Raw genomic sequence first — 21,166 nt, 5'->3', positions numbered from 1 at the left:
GTAGTTAATAGCCTAGTGATGCTTGACCTTTCTGTATGTTGGAGACCACACCAGGTACTTCTCCAGGCTTTTAAGATGACACATGTACTCTATCTATAGAACCTACCTTCAATGAAAGAAGTGACATATACTTTAGAAAGTGTTTTGATATTTTGATAAAATATATTTTGCACACAGGATTGTGTTACACTGGGAAACTTTTTTTCCAAATTATTCTGTATTTAAATATACCTAAAATAAACTGCCTGGTGTCAGACTATTGAAGTTTGAACCAACATGGACTACTGTGTCCTGTCGAGCCAGATTTCCTCCTGGTCTGCTGTGGCTCATTATTCTGACAGCCCTGGTGTTTGCAGATCTGAGGGTGATCTGACGAATGTGTCATCATGAACAGAAGCCTTAGAGCCGTATGTTTCTGTCAAAAGCAACATATTGTGTGCTTTAGAAGGCACTAATGAGAGGAAACAGATATCTAAGGATGGAGAAGGAAAAATACCATTTCTGTTTCTCTTAGAAGCGGCCATCCTCTTTATTCTGGAGTAATTAGAACTTTGGCACTCTGAGTTATGATTCAAGGACCAAACCCAAAAAGTATCAAATTAAAAAGAATAATCATCTGTCTGTCTATCTTCTATTCTTTTGACTTCAATTTTATTATATTCATTCACTGATGTGTGTGTGTGTGCGCTACGTTGGGCATATGGTAGTAGAAGACAATTTGTGAGAATCAGTTCTTTCCTTCCACCATGATTCCAGGGAGTAATCCCAGATCATCAGATTTGTTATCCAATACCTCTTCTTGCTGAGCCATCTCACCAACCCCTGACTGATATCTTTTTCTGCTTTTTGGTTGTTGTTTCTTTCTTTTTTTTGTGACAAGTTCACAAAAGGAACCTCAATAGAAAAGATGTTCTGTCAGATTGTTTGTCAGAAAGTCAGCTGGGCATTTTCTCAAGTAATTACCTGTGTGGGAGAGCGCAGGTTATTATGAGCAGCGCTCATCCCTGGTCTCGTGGTCCTGGATTACATAAAGATCACACTGAAGCTGGGCGAGGGGGGCACACACCTTTAATCCCAGCACTTGAAAGGCAGAGGCAGGAGGATTTCTGAGTTCAAGGCCAGCCTGGTCTACAGAGTGAGTTCCAGGACAGTCAGGGCAACACAGAGAAACCCTGTCTTGAAAACAAAAACCAAACCAAACCAAACCAAACCAAACCAAACCAAAACAAAACAAAACAAAAAGCACACTGAAGAAGCCATGAGAAGCAAACCAGTAAGCAAAATTTCTTCATGGTTTTTGCTTCAGATTTCTGTCTTGAGTTCTTGCCCTGACTTCCCTCAATGATGGAGTATGTATGACCTGAGAGTTAGTTGTAAGAGGAAAAACAAACCCCTTGGTTCCTAAGTCTCTTTTGGTTATAGTTTTTTTTTATTACAACAATAGAAACAATTGAAAATAGTTAAACAATTTAAGACAAGTTAAGACACCTTTCAAATCTATAAAACATAGATATTGAGTGGTTTTGTTTTCTCTGGATAAAAGTCTCAGTAATTAATATTTTTTGTTAAACCTCAGTAACTAAAAATAATTGTGTTAAACATTTATGTTCTTTATAATGTGTAATTGTATCAGTTTTCCAAAATCTTCAGAACTATAAGAAGTAATTTTTAAAATTCGTATCCTCATTTCTATTATGACATGGTCAGATGGAGGCACTGAAAATCCAAATACCAAGCCATCTAGTAGCAGAATCTGTGATCTCAAGCACTGTTTTACATTGCCTTTTTTCTTAGTCATATCATAGGATACTGGTGCTATAACCAGCCATTCACCTAATTAACAGCCATGGCTAGTGGCAGTAAGTCTGTCTTTCTGTATGTTAAGCAGATGTATGAAAATGGATGACATATTTGTTGTAAGTAACTGAGCTAACTAGGTACCATCAGAAGGCCATGGTATTTAAGGAAGTGCCTAAACAGAAACTTGGTTGCCAAATACATTTCACTGATCCCTATGGCACAGACCAACTTACGTGTTGACCAAAAGATAAACGTTCATCTTGATGAGAGCTATCCTGAATATAAGCCTTGTATTAACTTGTTCCACTGTGGTTTTGGGGAATGACTTTATCAGCTGCTAGGTTTGCTCAGTTTTATGAGACAAGACACCTAACATCTGATGAAGGACAAAGAGGGAGGGGTAGAGAGTTGCCAAGACTTAAGACAATGCCAGAGTACAGTCTGAACTTCAATCTCCATCATTTTTTTTGGTTTTTTTTGTTTTTTTGTTTTTTTGGATTTGGTTTTTTCGAGACAGGGTTTCTCTGTGTAGCCCTGGCAGTCCTGGAACTCACTCTGTAGACCAGGCTGGCCTCGAACTCAGAAATCCGCCTGCCTCTGCCTCCCAGAGTGCTGGGATTACAGGCGGGCGCCACCACCGCCCGGCAATCTCCATCATTTTAACTGCTCCTGACGAGAGTATAGCTTAACATTACCACACGAGTACTAGAAAATTCAGTTGTCTGGAAGAGACCACCAGAGTGTATATTCCTCTGAGATCATATGTAATATTTTAAAATTGGGAAGGATGCTAGGAATATAATACTTATTTTATACTTGTGTTTATGTAGTTAGCAATGAGTTTCTAGAAATATACCTTTAGATGGCATTTCCTCTCGGTTGGAAGGCTGCTTCCTTCTGCTGTTTTGAGGCCACTATGTATAGAATGAGTTACGTGAGGATGAAAGATGTGAGAAGGAACATCTCAGGATCTCAGAGAAGTCGCCATTCAGCAGGGATGGCCTCTTATCCAGAAGAAGCATGTTCAGATTTTGCTCTTTTGATGTTTTAGTATTCAGTGAAAATGAATGCTTCTGTAGGACCCCTAACCCCACCTTTTAGTCCTTCCTCTAGAAGTGATGATACTTTGCCACCCTTGAATAAGCTTTTGATACAAAATGATTTCAATTCTGTCCGTAAGTTTTTCTACATAATTCTTATAACAGGATTCATAGTAGGGATTGACACCCGTCTGAGAGATGACTGTACTTTTATCACACTCTGACTTATTCTCACAAACCAGGGAGCCAGAAACAGATTCTATTTGACCATGCACTACAGGCTCCATTAAATGTATGTTAAGAAAGGAGTTTGGTTTTTTTAAAAGTTCTACCAATCCTGGCAATCCAGATTGTTGAGACTACCAGAACATAGGGGTCTTTCGTGATCACAGAGTAGACCATGGTTTAGGTTACTGAGTTTTGAAAAAAAAAGTTATGTGAGATTCTGATTACTTTCATGGGGCACAAAAATAGCTATCATTTTATGTAGCATAATGCTCAAGGGAAGAAATTCTGCTTCACACGAATAACAAATTATCATGAGATGATGAAAGTCACCCCATCCCATACCTCTTCTTACCTGAAAATTTAAAGGAGGAAGAATCTATAAGTAATCCAGTTTGGCCTTTGAGTTTCTGATACAAAGTGGTTTCAACGCTGTCCCAGAATCTTTCTACGTTATTTTTATAACAGGATTTAAATTTCAGCACCGTATGTATCACCACCTTCTCTTTGGCTTTGCTGTAAAACATAAACAGACAAGTAGATTTTCATTTCATGACTGAACTCGTATCACTTTTAACGGCTGGGGAGGAGAGATTGTAGAGAGACAGAGGGTGAGACAATATAGTAAAACCATTCTGTGTTTCGCTAACCATCTGGTGCCTCCCAAGGGAGGGGAAATAACATTTTATAGATGTAATGAAATGATTACTTTTCATATTTAGATCCAGGGAAGATGAGTTTGAATTTTATATCTAATATCGGCCACTGTGATTATATAGCAAGTTGCTCCCATTCTGTTTCTGACTCTCACCCCCAAACGGAATGCTAATTTTCTTTCTTTCTTTCTTTCTTTCTTTCTTTCTTTCTTTCTTTCTTTCTTTCTTTCTTTCTTTCTTTCTTTCTTTCTTTCTTTCTTTCTTTCTTTCTTTCTTTCTTTCAACCATTATAGATTGAGAGCTTCTTATTAGTGGATATAGAAGAATTGTAAATGTTAAAGAGGTGAATGAAAATTCTTTATTGGTATAAATGTATTTATGTAGAATCTAGGATGGACTCTGCAGAAAGACTAATAAATAAAAACAGAGAAACAGGCGAAAATGAAATCATATTTTGTTTTATGCTTGTTGTTGCTTTAAATGGAATTACAAAAGTGAGTCTTTGTCTATTCACTTGTTGGCTATCAGGACTGAGGGTACAAAGAGTGACCTCCTTTTATCTCTTATTCTGACTTGAAGATGCAAATGAATAAGCTATACATATTACAAGGGAGTGACCATAACTGGCTTTAGGCAAGGTCTGTTGTGTACTTCTGTGTCTATCTATATTTATGTATCTGAAAATTAACAACCGAGAGCTCTATGCAGCATAAGAAGATCCCAATAACCTCCTCTTTAAAAACCTTCAAATCATGTGCAAACAGAAATGGAAACCATGTTTAAGATCCAAGATTTCCTCAGTGATGACAAAACTTATTTCTATCATTTTTCTATGTTATCTTAAGTAAATACGATTCTGTCACTTCTTATTGAAGAATCTATTTTAGTTTGTTATAGGTATGACTAATTTTAATCTAAACTTGGACCTTAAATATATCCAGGGTGACTTCCAATTGTACTTATTTTTATATATCCTGGGAGATAAAAGGAAAATTTAAGTTTATGGACATTTATATAGTTGCAGGCAAGAAAACCAGGAAACAATGAGTCCTATTATGCTTTATGTTTGTTGTTGCTTTAAATGGAATTGCATACACACACAGCTACATATAACATAGTTTTAAAATGCTAGTTATTTTATGAAGCATTAAGGTTTAGGAATTTTTTGCTGGAATGGTGTGATTGTTCTCACAGGTATATGGAATTACTATGTTTCAAGAATGGTTTCCCCTCCATGAATGACTAACTAATTCACTTTGAATGCTGTCAATATTTTCCTGACAACCTCTCATCTTTAAGAACTCATCAGATCTAATTAATGCTAAAGAACCTTTTGAAATGTGAAGTTTGGTTTTATGCTTCTATATATATCTAACTTTGAGTTAGGATTTTCACAGGGCAGCAAAGGCACACTCTTGTGCCTTCGTGGACGTTAATTTTTTGAGTTCCCATTTAACATTATGCACGAGATTTTTCTCTTTGTATTTTAATAGTTAGTGATATATTTAAGTAGCATAGGACACTATGACACAAAGTCACTATCTCTACAAAAGGGGAGATAGTCCATTTGATAAGCTTAATAAAAAATCATTTACTCAAGGATGTAATTTCTAACACGTAGCTAAGTAAGGCCTCTCGGTTTTGCTTAAGTTTGTTTCTAACTCAGAATCAGAATCACACACAGCTTTGCTCTCATCTGGAGCCCAACACTATATAAAGTCTATGTTTGCTTTTTGTCAACACGAGAGTATTATGTTAGGATTTAGAGACTAAATGTCTCTCCTGTACCAAGATTATTAATTTGATATACTTATACCTTCATAGACACTAATTGATGATTTAATTGTCTAATTGGTTTCTCGATTAGTAATGAGAATCTGACTTGTATTTTATTCTTACCGAAACTTCTTAATAACCAGCAGAGCTCACAATGTTTCCTTGAAATGATAAATAATCCATATTTAAAACTAAATTCTATTAGCTTCATTCTAAGCTTATTGATAGAATACTCTGGACATTATTTCCTAAGTTTAAAAATCTTGTCAGGTAGGGACAACTAGTTTTTGTGCAGATAGGTGGCAAATAGCTTTTGAAGAGCTGACCTTAATTGGGATCTGTTTCTTGGTGGTGAAAAGTTTATCTCCTTTACCAACTCTCCTTGCCACAAACCTTGTCACAGAGGTGGAACTCCTAGAGACACAACCCCCACATTTTCAAATGTGTGGACTTCTAACTGTTTGAGCTTCCTTCTGTTCATGCTGATTTCCTATGATTATCAATACATGTGTGCTCATCTTGACAATGGATGAAGCTGTGAAACCACTCCCATGGGCTCCCTAACTATGAGAGAGGGAAATGTTAGGGTCGGTTGCAGACTGCTAAAGAGTAGGTTCCTAATCTCTCTATTTATTATTTATCCATTTATTATCTATATGGTTTTAATGAGAGAAGGTTTCTATACATATCCAGCCCTGTCTAGCTTGGAAATTATGATCCTTCCTTTCCTCAGTCTCTTAGTCATGCAGTTAAATGAATTTTCTGCTTTGTCACAGCAACTTTTGTCTATTGTTAACATGTGGAGTGAAGGACCAGGGTGGTATGTGAATTTGAGTTTCAAACAACATCCCTAAATCTATTGTTATGTGAACTATCCCTGATTTTGATATCGAATCAAGTTCTTAAATCTGTTTACAATCCCCAAAAATAATTTTCCTAAATTAATCCAGACATCATGCTGCCCATGCTCTTATTTATTTAAAATTTTATTTATTTATTTATTTATTTATTTATTTATTTATTTAATTTATTTATTGTGGTGGTGGTGGTGGTGGTGGTGGTGGTGGTGGTGGTATGTGTGTGTGTTGGCATGCATACTATGTCAGAGTGTATATTTGGTAAGAGGATAGCTCTCTAGATTCAGATCTCCCTGGGATCCCTGGATGGAACTTGGGTCATCAGACTGTGCTCAGAACTTCTATGCTACAAGTTATCTCAGTGGCCCTCTCTTATTCATGTTAAAAGTTTTAAGTATACCCTAGATTTCAATTTACTTTGTGATTGTCTATCCTCAGATAAATTGGAATTCATTGTTAGAGTTTAGTCGATTTATATTGTTTACTGTTTTAAGATTTATTTTATTTTATGTGTTATGAGTGCTTTACTTGCATGTGTGTGTATCAGCAGTATGCACACAGTACCCACGAAGGGGGTGTTAGATCCCATGGAACTGGAGTGACGGATGGCTGTGAGCCACCATGCGAGTGCTGGGAACTGAATTGGATTCTCTGGAGGCGCAGTTCTCCAGCTATCTCTCCAGCCCTGTAATCATTTTCTAACATACAATAAACAATTTCCTTTACATATGGGGGTGGGTCCCTCTACATTAAAGTCAATTTTATTTCAAACATAAAGTTTCACGACATAGAAGTACCATTTGCTGAACAACAATGGAGAGGTGAAGGTCAAACTGTGTCTAACGCCTTCGTGCGTACCTTACTTGCACAGTGTGGGCTTTGACGTACTGTTTCCTCAGTTTTGATTCGTGAAATGTTTCATTCATCTATTAAAAAGAAAAAGGGTTAGTGACAGGATTTCAGCTTTTTTGAAGAAAGTTTCTATCACTTTGGAAAACTTGAAATATACCTAAAAAATAAACAACAGTACAACAAACTAACTGTCCATCATCCAGCTTGGTCTTATATGCCCAGACATGTTAAATTTTACTTATTTATGAATAACTGAAATTAAATTATTCCTAACTTTCATATAATATGCAATGCTTATGTCTTCCCTAATCACGAAGAGCAGCAAGAAAAGCTTTAAAATTCATTTTGGAGTGATGAATTCAGTGGACTGGTAGATATTACTTTTCTTTCAGCTGTGAGACAAAGGAGACATCATATAAGCTGTATTTGCCAAAATATATGGGGATACCATTTCAGAGGGCCTTTTAGGCCAAGTTAGTTCAGCCAGGCGTGGTGGCACATGTCCTTAATCTAAGCATTTTGGGAGGCAGGGGCAGCTCTATTGAGTTGGACTCAATACTGAGTGGGCATACGATGGTTTTGATCAAGGGGGCTGACCTGAGAGGACCTAGTCCACAGTAGGAGGCGTTATTCTCTAGGAGATCCTGAAATGTGTGGGTGTGGGGACAGAAAGCTTAGCAAAGACAGCAAGTGACATGCAGTCATTTCTTGGTGCTCTTGACTGCAGATGCGATGTGACTGGCTGTTTCCAGCTTCTGTCAGTGTGACTTCCCACAATGATAGACCGTAACCTGGGACTGTAAATGAACCCCTTTGTCTTCAAATTGCTCTTGACCATGACTTCTTGTCACAGGAAAACTTAAGCCCCTTGAAATATAAAGAACAAGACCATGTTTTTTGCATAAATTTTGAATGATCTCAGTTCCATGAGGCTAGAATCATAATTCAGGATGGTTTACATTTAGTGTGTCAGAACTATGTTTTAAAATAGACATAGAGTAATATCTGAATTTAAGATTCTTGGAGTTTAAATCTTATTCTACTACATTCAGTTGAAGAGCGGGGAACTGAATGAATGCTAATGGAATTTTTACTTAAGTTGCAACATTTGTTAACCTGTATTAAATGGAACAGAACTATTTTTACTTATTTTATTATTAGTGTTTAAAAATGACATGTTTTAAATTTAATGAATACCACACAGAACCTGTCATTTGGTGGGATGCCTCTAAAAGAGGCATGTCTCTAAAGGGGCATATGCTCCTGGCATGTTCTGGGTAGCTTAGGGAAATGCTATTTGGTGAATGCCCTGGTTGTATGGCTAACTAATATATGCCTAACTCTTGGATACTGCATTAAATGGTTTAATGTATAAGGTTGGCTGACTGTTTTATATGGATGTTTTGATTTTGCTATAAATCCTTAGCATATATGTGGAATATTATTGCACTTTATTAAACACATTGGATTATATACCTGGTCATGTTTACTTCTTACAATTTGAAGAGTGCTCAAAATGTACTAGTACTTTTGTGGTCTCTAAATAGAGGACTCCACCTGCCTGCCCTATCACAAAGTTTGACTTTGGGCAACTTAATCTCTTAGTGTCTCATTTTCTTTATATAATATAGGGACATTCTAGGGATTAAATATTGATAAATATGTACTTGTACTGAAAACTTAATAAATCTAATTATATTACCAAGATATTGTCCTGGTGTTAGTTGTTCTTAGAACTAATTTTTAATTAGATATCAGACTTGGATATCATACCTGCTGAAGAGCTTAAAATATCAGGAAGGCTCAGAGATTTCTTGAACTGTCCTTTAGAAAATCATATAAAATATGAACTGTAAGAATGTTCTGTATCAAGGTCTTACCTCCATAGTTTATAGCATAGCAGCATTTCTCTTGAATATATATAAATATATACATATATATAGACTTATATAATACATACATATATGCACATACATGTGTTATGTGTTATATATCACACGTCATATGTCATATATATGTTATATATTATATAACATAAATTATATATTATATATAAGCTTGTATGTTATATATATCTTTATAATGAATTATTGAAAGGATTACAGAGTGGCAATTAGAATAAGAGAGTCTATAGGAATTATTGTAGTGAGTGTAAGATTTTGCCAATGATACATTACTCCATAGTATATGTTATTTATTATCAGAGTGTTGTAGTTATGAATGTTGTATATATGGTAATGACTATAATGCATGAAGAATTATTATATTCAATGAAAAAAGAAAGAAAGGCAAGTATAAAGGCATTATACAACTATATTTGGTATAGGTTGTTTTCAAACAGATGTGTTGAAAGCCAGGAATGGAGTTGTTTAAACCTGAAAGAAGAGGTCATGTTTACTGTTTAACAGGCAAGGATGACAAGATTATTAGTTATACCAATTATTCTAGAACACTGGTTCTCAACCTTTGGGCCATGACTACTTAGGGAGGCATCACATAAGCCTTTCACAAGGGTTGCGTATCAGATATCTTGCATATCAGATACTTACATTAGGATTCATAACAGTAGTAAAATTACAGTTATGAAGAAGCAACAAAATAGTTTTATGGTTCGTGGTCACTAAAACATGAAGGACTCTCTTAAAGAGTCATAGCATTAGGAGGTTTGAGAACCATGGTTCTGGAGTAAGCAGGAGCTAATTGATTTGAAGGAATTGGTCTGAAGTTAGAACTTGGCTTAGGATAATGTTTTAGAAACTCAATATTGGCATGGATGCTCTAGAAGTAAGCATGACTTAAGGCCCACTTTACAAGATGAAACCTATATGTTGTACCATGGTTGGACCAAAAACCTCTGACTAGACATCATAAATCCTAGGAGAGGACCTCCTACCAATTATGCTGATAAGTGGATATAATATTAAGCCAACTCTTAATGACTTGCATTATACCCATAAATTAAGGCTATCTGTTTTAAAGACTAACAAAATAATAGGACTTTGGGTTATATCACACTTCATCTTTTGTAATGTGTGCATTATCTTATTATGTTGGCATTTGTGATCTAATGTCTATGTAAAGAAGCTGAGGTCAAGAGAAATTTCTGAGCTAGAGTCATAGAGCTAATAAAGCAGTAACTTTGGGATTGGCTAAGGCTCTTGAGTTGATTTCTTTCACTTTTTTGTATTTTATTATTTTTATTGATAGCATTCACTGTATAAAATGATTACCTTTATTATGATATTTTCATATAGACATATTATATATATTTGTTTATTTTGATCTATTTCCTATTCTTTTTCTTATCCTCTTCCTACCCATCCACTGGTCTCCTGCATTTTCCAAAATAGACTCATCATTTTTTAATGTCTTACAGATATATATTTTTTCTTTTTTCTTTTTTTCTTTTTCTTTTTTTAGAATTGTAGATTAACATGGAAAATTTTATATAGATATAATAATGGTAGGCATAAAAGTATTCCTAAGTTGATTGAAAGTGGAATTATAAACATTTTCTGATAAACTTGAAGATTTAAATTGGAAAATAATTCTAATAAAATTGAAGAAATATATAGAAAAACATGTTAAAATTAAAGATTATCATGGAAATTATACAGATAAAATAATAGGGCATACAGATAATTCTAAGTTGATTGAAGGTGGAATTATAAACAATTTCAGATAAAATTGTAGATTTACATGGAAAATATTTCTGGTAAAATTCAAGAAATATATAGACAAACATGTTAAAATTGACTATTTCATGGAAAATTTTACATATAAAATGGTAGATATAAAAACTCTTTCTAAATTAATTGATGGTGGAATTAGAAACGTTTGTGATAAAATCAAAGATTTATATCGAAAACATTTCTGATAAAATAGAGGAAGTATATAGAAAGATATATTAAAATTGAAGATTATCATGAAAAATAATGAAGATAAAAATGTAGACCTTAAAAGCATTACGAAATTAATTAAAAGGGGAATTACAAACATTTTCTGATAAAATTGAAGATTTACATGAGAAATACTTCGTGAGTCTATGTCTTTTTATTGGGGAGTTGAGTCCATTGTTGTTAAGAGATATTAAGGAATAATGATTGTTGCTTCCTGTTATTTTTGATGTTATTTTTATGTTTGTGTGTTGTTACTTTGTTTCTAACCCAATTTCCCGGTAAAAGAAAGCTCAACTCAATCAGTTGGCAAAACAAGCTACAAGCCTAGATTGGGCAGATCTCCCACTACACTACTCTATTTCCATCTATATTATCCCATATAACTTGCAGTTTCTCCAGGCCAAGAGCTCCTCTCTGCAGCCTCTCCATTGATATCCCGTAGCTCCTCCCGTTCCTGTTTATCCCCTGTCGCTCCTCCCCTAGACTCTCAGCTCCTCCTACTTCTTCCTGTCCAATCATTGGCTCAAGCTTTTATTTGAAAAGTTAAGGTGGGGAGAAGGTTCACAAGCCAACTCCTCATCTGCAGCCTCTGAAGAGTGGAATTAGTATCAAAATACAAGTCCAGGACTTTCCAAACTTTTGGGTTTGTTGGAAGATTACTTTCTTGCTTTTTCTAGGGTGTAGTTTCCTCCTTATGTTGGCTTTTTCCTTCAATTATCCTTTTTAGGGCTGGATTTATGGAGAGATATTGTATAAATCTGGTTTTATCATGGAATATCATTGTTTCTTCATCTATGATGATTGAGAGTTTTGCTGCGTATAGTAGCCTGGGCTGACATTTGTGTTCTCTTAGGGTCTGTATGAGGTCTGCTCAGGATCTTCTAGCTTTCATCGTCTCTGGTGAGAAGTCTGGTGTGACTCTGATAGGTCTGTCTTTATAAGTTTCTTGTCCTTTTTCCCTTACTGCTTTTAATATTCTTTCTTTGTTTAGTGAATTTGGTGTTTTGATTATTATGTGCAGGGAGGAGTTTCTGTTTCTGTTCTGGTCCAGTCTGTTTGGAGTTCTGAAGGCACTTGTGTGTTCATGGGCATCTCTTTCTCTAGGTTAGGGAAGTTTTCTTCCACAATTTTGTTGAAGATATTTACTGGGCCTTTAAGATGTAAATCCTCACTCTCTTCTACCTATAATCCTTAGGTTTGGCCTTCTCATTGTGTCCTGGAGTTCCTGGATGTTTTGGGTTACAAGCTTTATGCATTTTGAGTTTTCTTTGGCTGTTGAGTCAATGTTTTCTATGGTATCTTGAGCACCTGAGGTTCTTTCTTCTATCTCTTGTATTCTGTTGTTGATGCTTGCATATATGACTCCTGAATTCTTTCCAAGGTTTTCTATCTCCAGAGATGTCTCACTTTGTGATTTCTTTATTGTTTCTACTTCCACTTTTAGAACCTGGATGGTTTTGTTCAGTTCCTTCACTTGATTGTTTTTGTTTTCCTGTAATTCTTTAAGGGATTTTTGTGTTTCTTCTTTAAGGGCTTCTGCCTGTTGACCCATGATCTCCTGGTACTTCTTTAAGGGATTTTTGTGTTTCCTTTGTTGATCAATGTTTTCCTGTATTTCTTTAAGTCTTTTTTGAAGCCCTCTATCAGCATCATGAGATATGATTTTAAATCCAACTCTTGCTTTTCTGGTATGTTGGGGTATCCGGGACTTGCTGTGGTGGGAGAACTAGGTTCTGATGTTGCCATGTGGCCTTGGTTTCTGTTGGTAGTGTTCTTGTGCTTGTCTTTTGCCATCTGGTTATCTATGGTGCTAGTTGGAATTGTTGTCTCTGGCTGGAGTTTGTTCCTCCTGTGGGCCTGTAAGCCTGTGTCCTTACTCCTCTGAGCTCAAAAGTGAAAGCACTGCTGGGAGATCTCTCTCTCCTGGCAGGCTATGCACAGAAGGCTGTGGGGTTTCTCACCTCCCTGGTGCAAATGGCGGTGGGAAGACTTCTGTCCAAGCTGTTCCACTGATCTTATGCCCCGTGTGCTCCTAGCTGGTCCCCTCCAGAGAGAAGGTGGAGATCTCACCTCTGTACTCAAAGGTGAAGGCACTGCTAGGAGATCACTCTCTCCTGGTGTTTAAGATATATTTTTAAAGTGTATGTCCCACATATGAATGAAGACCAGCAGTAGTTGTCTCTCCGAGTCTAGATTATTTCATTGAAGACATTTTTTTTCTCATCCACTGTGTCATATTGTCTTGTTTCTTTTTGTCACAAAACTAAAGGCTCCGTTTTCTGTTTCCATTTTCCAATTTCTCCCATGATAATAAATACACACCAGTACTTTCAGGAACTCTAACTTATTACCTTGTACATAGTGGGATGCTTTGGAAGGACTATTCATTTTCATCAGAGGAGTGTTACCATGAGGGCATCTCCAATGCCCTAGCAGGAGATTCTAGTAGAAATGGCAGATGAATGATATCATCCGTTCTCCTGACACTATCAGTCTGGCTAATTAAATTACATGAGTTAAGTATAGTAGTTTCTGTGATAACAGAAGGTTCTGGCTAAGCACACTTGGTCTTTTGTTGAACCTTTAACCCAGTCAATATGAACATGAAGTTGATTCTTAAGCAGATATTTTACATCCTTTCCTCAACAACGTGGGCTTGCAAAATGATCTTTATTTTGGTCACACCATCTTTCAGACTGGCAATGTTTCTTCCTCAAGAGAGGTTAGTATTTGAATGAGAGGGAGCATGGGCCTTATTTGTGCATCTTAGAGATCAAACATACATTTTTCATGTGACTGATGAATTCATTAGAAATATCGACATGTCATTTTTCTTAGCATTTCTTAAAATGTGTCCCTTTGCATATTTCCATGTTCACGTGTTTAGAGGGTGGCCTGAAATGGCTGACTCATATAATCTAGAACTAAGGCACTGGTTAGAAACTGTTCTGAACTTGGAAGGTGACTGCTAGAGTCTTAACACTTTAAGAATGCACAGAAAAGAAGCCCATTTTACTTACCAAAGACACGATCCTTTTATTTAGGTCCATGTATTCCTGAGAATATGGCTTTGCAAAGTGGCTGTCATAGTCAATATTGTTAACCTTAAAGCTAGCGTGGTAGTAGAAATGTTCTTTTCCTGAGGAGAGCAAAGAAACATAGTTTTCCCATAGGAAACAACCACTTCATCCTGAGAAGTCACATGCTTATAAAATGTCAGGTTACGTGATATCTACAAGTCTTGATGCCCAGCGACTGGAAAATGCTCAGGTAAAGGAATGTTAAATTATAACCTTTCACCAAAAATATATTCAAGGTTTTTTAGTGTAAAATTTTAATGTGCCCTTTTCAAGTTTGGGCAATATGTTATGAAACAAAATTACATTAAAATATAGTAATTATCTTGGTCTTAGTGATTGCTATACGCTACATTTTGAAAGAAATTAGTCAAATCATAGGATTTCTTACTCATAGAATATGTAAGAAATCAAGATGCCCAATGGAGACGTGAGGGGAGACATATCTTGAAAGCCCCGCACATTAAGTATACCGAACAAAGGAACGAAGTGTGTGATGTTAGACAAGCGACAGAATGAGATGGGCCAGGAGCGAGGCTGGCCAGAGCCACTCAAAGTCCTCTAACAGAAAATGAAAAACCACTCTTCTTAAATGTTGATGTTTATTTGTGTGACTCCTGTTTATGTATTAAAGTGACGAGTCCAGAAGGAGGGAGAAGGAGGAAGAGACCTAGAAATAGCGGTGAAATAAACAGTGGAAGAAGTAGAAATATTTGGTAGTGTTTTGAGAAAATTCTTTATACCAGTGTTTGCAGTTAATCATTTGATGTAGTCGGCCATGCCTTTCACAATAATTGGAGAGATACAAGGTAAAATAAAATACTACTTTGTATATGGCGTCTGTGGGTGCATGTGTGTGTGTGTGTGTGTGTGTGTGTGTGTGTGTATGTGCGCGCATGCACGCGCCCATGTGTGGAGGCCATAGGCTGATGTTGAATCTGTTTCTGCTCTCTAGCATCTTAATTAGAAGTGTGTGTTGTTAGGAATAGCTTTTTATGTGGTTCCTGAGGATAGTGACTCAAGCCTCCATGCTTAGATAGCTAGCATTTTATCCACTAAGCATTCTCCGTAACCCACTGTTTTGTTTTTAGATTATGCTAATAAAGATGACAAATCAATCAATCAATCAATCAGTCATCAATCAATCAGTCACCCAGTCAACCCAGATGTTTTTGTAGCCCATCTGGGTAATGAAAGTCAGAAAAAACACATTTTTGGAGGACAATTTGGTAATGTCACCAAAATCTTGTAATCTATTCTCAGAATTCATTCTGATTCCTCCTTTCCTCTATTCTCCACATAATGAGTTCCACAGAAATATAAACATAAAAAGATACTACTTAAAACAATGTTAAAAAATTAGATAAATGTAAGAGCAAAAAATTAACAAAATAGGTTGCTTATACATAAATAAGTAAAATTTACCATAGGATATTATGTCATCACTACAGTCATGTTTGAGAAAAATATTTAATTAATGAAGCATACATGAAAATAAATGAAAGAAGTTAAAAGGAAGTGGGCTAGGATGTTACACTGCTCATACGTAGGAGTGCTCTGTCTGCATGGTCTGCACACCACGTGCATGCCTATTGCCCACAGAGATCAAAGTGGGCCCTGGATTGCCTGGAACTGGATGGTTGCTAGGTACCATATGGGTGCTGGGGATTTAGCCCAGGTCCTCTGTAAGAATAAGAGCTTTCCACCACTGAATTATCTCTCCACTTCAGTTTCTATCTTTTAAATGTTTGTTTATAGATCTTATTTGTATCAATAAATCTTACATTAATTAGAAAAGTAATTTGAAGAAAATTTTAGTACTTTGTGTGTGTGTGTTTGTGTGTGACTGTGGCACCGTGTGTGTGTGTGTGTTTGTGTGTGTGTGTGTGCGCGCGCGCGCGCGCGCGCGCGCGTGTGTGTGTGTGACTGTTGCAGTGCATGCATGTGTGTGTGTGGCTGTGGCTGTGTGTGTGTGTGTGTGACTGTGGCAGTGTGTGCCATGGAACACATGTGGCAGTCAGAGGCATTTTGAGGGAGACACTCCTCTCTTTCCACCATGTGAGTCTTGGGATTTGAACTTAGCTACTCAGCTTGGCCGCAAGTGCCCTCACCCATGGGTCTTCTTGTTGGTTCAGAAAATTAATATTAAAGGAAGAACTTTCTCTATAATTATCTTAGCTACTGATTTTCTAATATTTTTGACATCTGTGTTTAAATATTATATTTACTCTTTCCTTGTCATAGGCTTTTTTCAGGATAATTCTAAAGAAATGCATTTTGCCATTTTATATTGATTTGCACAAATACTACATAACTTGTTTTTAGAAATATCAAGGTTTTTTTTTGTTTGTTTTTGAGACAGGATTTCTCTATGTAGCCTTGGCTATCCTAGAACTCACTCTGTAACTCAGAAATTCGCCTGCCTCTGCCTCCCAAGTGCTGAGATTATACTGCCTGGCTAATTTTTTATCATTGTGAATCTAGGCACTAAGAATAAAGCCTTTTGTAGCTCCTTATTTTATTAGACCACTGAGTACTGACTGAATAAGAGTAGAAGTAAATTGAACGTTTTCATTTGCACTTATAGGAACAGAGTGTCATAATGAAGGGTTAGCTCCAGTCTCTCACATATAATACAAAAAATGAGCAGAAAAAGTCAGGGCATTAGATCTGTTTTAGGTGCTATTTTTACTCATAAAATAATAATTAATACAATTAATCAAGGTTGTATGATTATTAAGGATCAAAGCTTAAGGAAAACTAAAAACCTCAACAATTCTCTTCATTACATTGAAAAATTATTTGAGATGACCTGTAATTATTTTCAAAGAAATGGACATTTATTCTGACTTAAGTGTCATAAAGGAGTATTGTTTGCATTTTTAATTTGCATTGATCCTTTCACTTTGTCTTTGTACTTTTGGCCTAGCCCATTTTTATGTGGGCTTATAATTGATCCATAAACACAATAAATGCCAAGTTTTATACATGGTTTAACAGCTGAATGTCATACATGTGACCTGTTCTGGCTGAATCAATGTTACAGGATTGTAGCATTAGGAGGTTTGAGAACCTCTGATCTAGTGGACGTCTCCATACCCATGAATGTATGGGTAGCACACATTAGAAACAGTGGGCTATTAAATAAATGAGGTCATAAATTTGGAAGGCATTTCGGGATGGGCCGTGGATCTAGGAGGAGTTAGGAGAAAGCTTAGAGGTGACTATGATCCAAATATATTGTACACATGAAAGAAAGTCTACGAAGAATAATACAATGTTATACTTTAAAGTGCACTACATTGTGGTCACCCTACGGTACAATAAAACATTTGAACTTATTTCTCTTATAGAACTGTAGTTTAGAATTCAACTTGATAACATTTTCTCTCTTCTGTTCATCTTTCTTTGTCCCCCCCCCCCCAAGTCATTGGAAATTGAACTTAGAGACCTATGTCCCTAAGCAAGTGTTCTGTCATTGAGCGGAACCCCCAGCCTATTTAGTAATACTAAAACCCAAAACCTTTCTAAGTGATTCCGAGTTGGGTTCAACTTCGTTGATTTGGAATAGGGATTTTAAAGACCATTTTCAGGTCTACATTTAGCCTGGTTTTGGATATTCCATAAACATAATAGCTTTTGCATTTAGGTTGAGGAAAGTAAAAAGAACAATGACATTTGGTGATATGTGAAAGTTACATGAAATTCAAAGTTTAGATCCCCCAATACTATTTGGAAACATTGTAGTGGTTCACTTGCTATGTAAAGAACCTAGATTAGTAGATTCTTTTCAGAAGTAGTCACTCAGTGAATAAATGATAACTCAGTTTGTGGACACTTTCATGTACCTTTATTTTTTTTTTTTTTTGCATTCTCTTATTAAGAGAAATACTTGCCTTCCTAAGAAAGTTAAGTAAAATTGGGGTTGGAGATATGTCTCAGTAGGTGAGAGGTTCGAGGTTCAGTTATTATTACACACATGGTGACTCCAGGTCCAGAGGATCTGGTACCACCTTCTCACCCCAGTAGGCACTCTAGATGTATAGCATACATATATACACACAGGAAAAACACTCATATGCATAAAATAAAAAAAACAGAAGGTGAACTAACTAGAAAGCATACGATTACTGTTTCGAGTACCATAAGGCCGAGAGGAAAACTTATCTGCACAGGAGAGCTGCTCTGAGCTTTGGTTTACTTAGCTATTTTTTTGGCTAATTACTGACTTCAATAAGGAAATAGTTGTTGCAACATATCACTCATTATTTCTGGGTTTGGAGTCTACAGTAGTGAACTACAAAATACTATGGAGTCATTCAAAAAGAAATAGGTTAGAATCTTTGATTTGTGCTTTCTGGCATTGCTGGAACAGTCTTGTTTTTCATTGAGCAATTTATCTCTATTCTGCTTGTATTTATTTCTTCTCCAGCAACTAGGCTTGAGACTTGTCTGATGCTTCTTTAACCATTGATCTAAGTGTTCTGCGTCAGGCCTCTTGTTCAGTTCCTGAAATGATATAGATTCTTTCCTGGGAAGTTTCTACTTGCTCTCTAAGAAACACATCGTTTATCCCCACGGCTCTGGATGTTCAAGGGGATTGCCTCTGTTTTATGCTGCTGACACATCATAAACCCATTATTTGTTTTAAGATTCATTTTATTTCTTTGTAATGCTTGTGTGTCTGTGTGATTGAGTGCCACCTGTAGGTGGGTGCCTCAAAAAGACAGAAGACAAAGTCAGAACCCATAGAGCTAGAATTGCAGGGATTTGTGAGTTGCCTGATAGATGTTCTGAGAATGGACTGGGTCCTCTGGAAGATCCGCAGCTTCCCTTACCTGTAAGCCATGTCACCAGCTTAGGCACTCGTTACTTCTATTTTAGATATTCCATGTGGGAGTTAGACTTCAATCCGTCTTGTTCCTTAATCTATGAGGGTGCGCTTATTTCAGGGTAATACTGATCTGTTTTATGAGGTCTGTTTCTCAGCTTGATGAGAAGGGGAAATATCAATTCATCAAGCATTAAGTTGGTGATAATAGTGTGAGAAATAAATGCTTATTCATTTCCAAGCATTTATATATATATATATATATATATGTGTATATATATATATATATATGTGTGTATATATATATATATATATATTACTTTTAGTTTCTGGCACCTACTCTTGATGAACGACTAAGTTTAGAATCTTTAAAATGAATATTTCTTATCCATAGATATTTTTGTCATATGTTATGACTATAATTTATGCGTAAGCAATGGTAACAGCTGCCATTGCAATCTGTATAATAAGTATAGGTGGAAAATAAAGTTAAAGTGGTTGCAAAACCCCTACTTCCTGTCAAGTGCCTCATTAGATCACGCTGCACAGTTCTCTCTGTTTCAGTGTTGTTTTCCTTTTGTAAACTGAAATGGATATTGGATGAGTTAGCCATACTCTTATAAATGCAAACTCTTTTCTAGAAATGACTATCATGTTTTCAAACAGTAGTTCCCAATCTATGAGTCATGAATTATGTAAAAATAGAAGCATAGTGACCTCAGGAGGTGATTCTAGGGGAAATATTTATATGCATGAAGGCCACTGTTCTTATAGACTTAGGAAATTATGATTCCTGCATGAATTCTTTATTTTCAAGTACAAGAATTTAAAAATATTCCTGACTGCCAAAACCCTTGGTCAGTTCTGGTTTTCAAATGTAATTGACAAAGATGATCAGTTTTAGGTTAGGCTTCTGTTTTCAAGAAAGGGCTTTCTGGGAGCCTTGATTTTGACTTCAGATTTTGTGGCTTCTAGGAGAGCAATAACTGTAACGTTTCGGATAAGCAGGGGGACATTTGTATTGCCACTGTTCTAAAAAGAATTTGTTGTGACAAATGGGAAGATCCATGAGGGAGAAGGCCCAGCAATGTAAATCACATTGTATCCTAGTCTTTGTAAGCATGTGCCTTCTCGCAAACATCTCACCCCTTTGTACTTCAGCTTCAGTGAAACAAAAGATTTATCAAGAAAACCACCAGGGAATGATGTTTTTACTCAAGTAGAAAACAAATATTACTATATTTATCATTACCATCGGTCTTTATGCATTTTAATAACTATTCTTATAGATTGCCTATGTGAATATAGAAAAATAACTTTTATAAAAATATCCTCATGTACAAAGATAGATACTGTATGTTCTCACTTACATGTGGATGCTATAAAAATTGATTATATAAAATGAGAGACTGGGACAGTGGTCGCTAGGACTGCCGAGAAAGGAAAAGGGAAGAGGTCAGCTGACAGTGCCTCGGTACAGTCAGATGGAAGAATAAGTGTTCTACAGTCACTAAGATGGCTGTGAAGAGGTCAGCTGACAGTGCCTTGGTACAGTCAGATGGAAGAATAAGTGTTCTACAGTCACTAAGATTTTATGATTATATGTTTTATAAGTTAAGAAAGAGTTTAGATGAATTTCGAAGAAAAATTTCAAGGTTAAACATAAAGCAATGATATAATTTAAGGGGCTGGATATGGTAATTCCCTTGATCATTAAATATGTATATTTATTAAATTATCACCCCTTACCTCATAATATATACAATACAGTGTTCTTAATGATGAAAACAATGTCACTGTGCTTAAAATGATCAGAAAACCACAGAAAACTTGACAAGGTGCTCATAAACTCAATGACCTCACAATTTTTTTTTATTTTATAGATAAATTATATGGAAAATTTGTAGACATATTTTCCTTCATTGTTCAATATTGGAGGAAAATCTAGATTTAAGGAGGATTTTTATGGGTAGGAAATATTATTTATAAGAAACAGGCTTTCAAGTAAAATATTTCTGTAGTAAGAAATCTAAGTCCTTAGCTTTTATATTTATTTGTTAGTTCATAGATTATCTCCTTATAGAACTACTAAGTTCTAATAAAATAGGCACTGTGTCTGCTTTCTTCATCAATGTATCCTCAATCTGAAAATC

General features: G+C 35.9%; 1 protein-coding gene across 1 annotated transcript in view; it reads right to left on the bottom strand.

The window, feature by feature from the left end:
- Positions 1-21,166, bottom strand: part of LOC127695979 (transmembrane protease serine 11C) — a 45,505-nt gene that overhangs the window by 16,837 nt on the left and 7,502 nt on the right. Inside the window, exons 3-5 of the mRNA XM_052198342.1 lie at positions 14,126-14,244; positions 7,213-7,280; positions 3,421-3,581 (exon numbers count right to left, since the gene is read on the bottom strand). Coding sequence (XP_052054302.1) covers positions 3,421-3,581; positions 7,213-7,280; positions 14,126-14,244 — 348 coding nt within the window. The remainder of the gene's footprint in view (positions 1-3,420; positions 3,582-7,212; positions 7,281-14,125; positions 14,245-21,166) is intronic.

Source organism: Apodemus sylvaticus, chromosome 11 (assembly GCF_947179515.1).
Source record: "Apodemus sylvaticus chromosome 11, mApoSyl1.1, whole genome shotgun sequence".
In the NCBI taxonomy this organism is placed as follows: domain Eukaryota; kingdom Metazoa; phylum Chordata; class Mammalia; order Rodentia; family Muridae; genus Apodemus; species Apodemus sylvaticus.
Note: the sequence above shows the minus strand (reverse complement) of the source record. Positions and strands in the feature narration are given on the sequence as shown.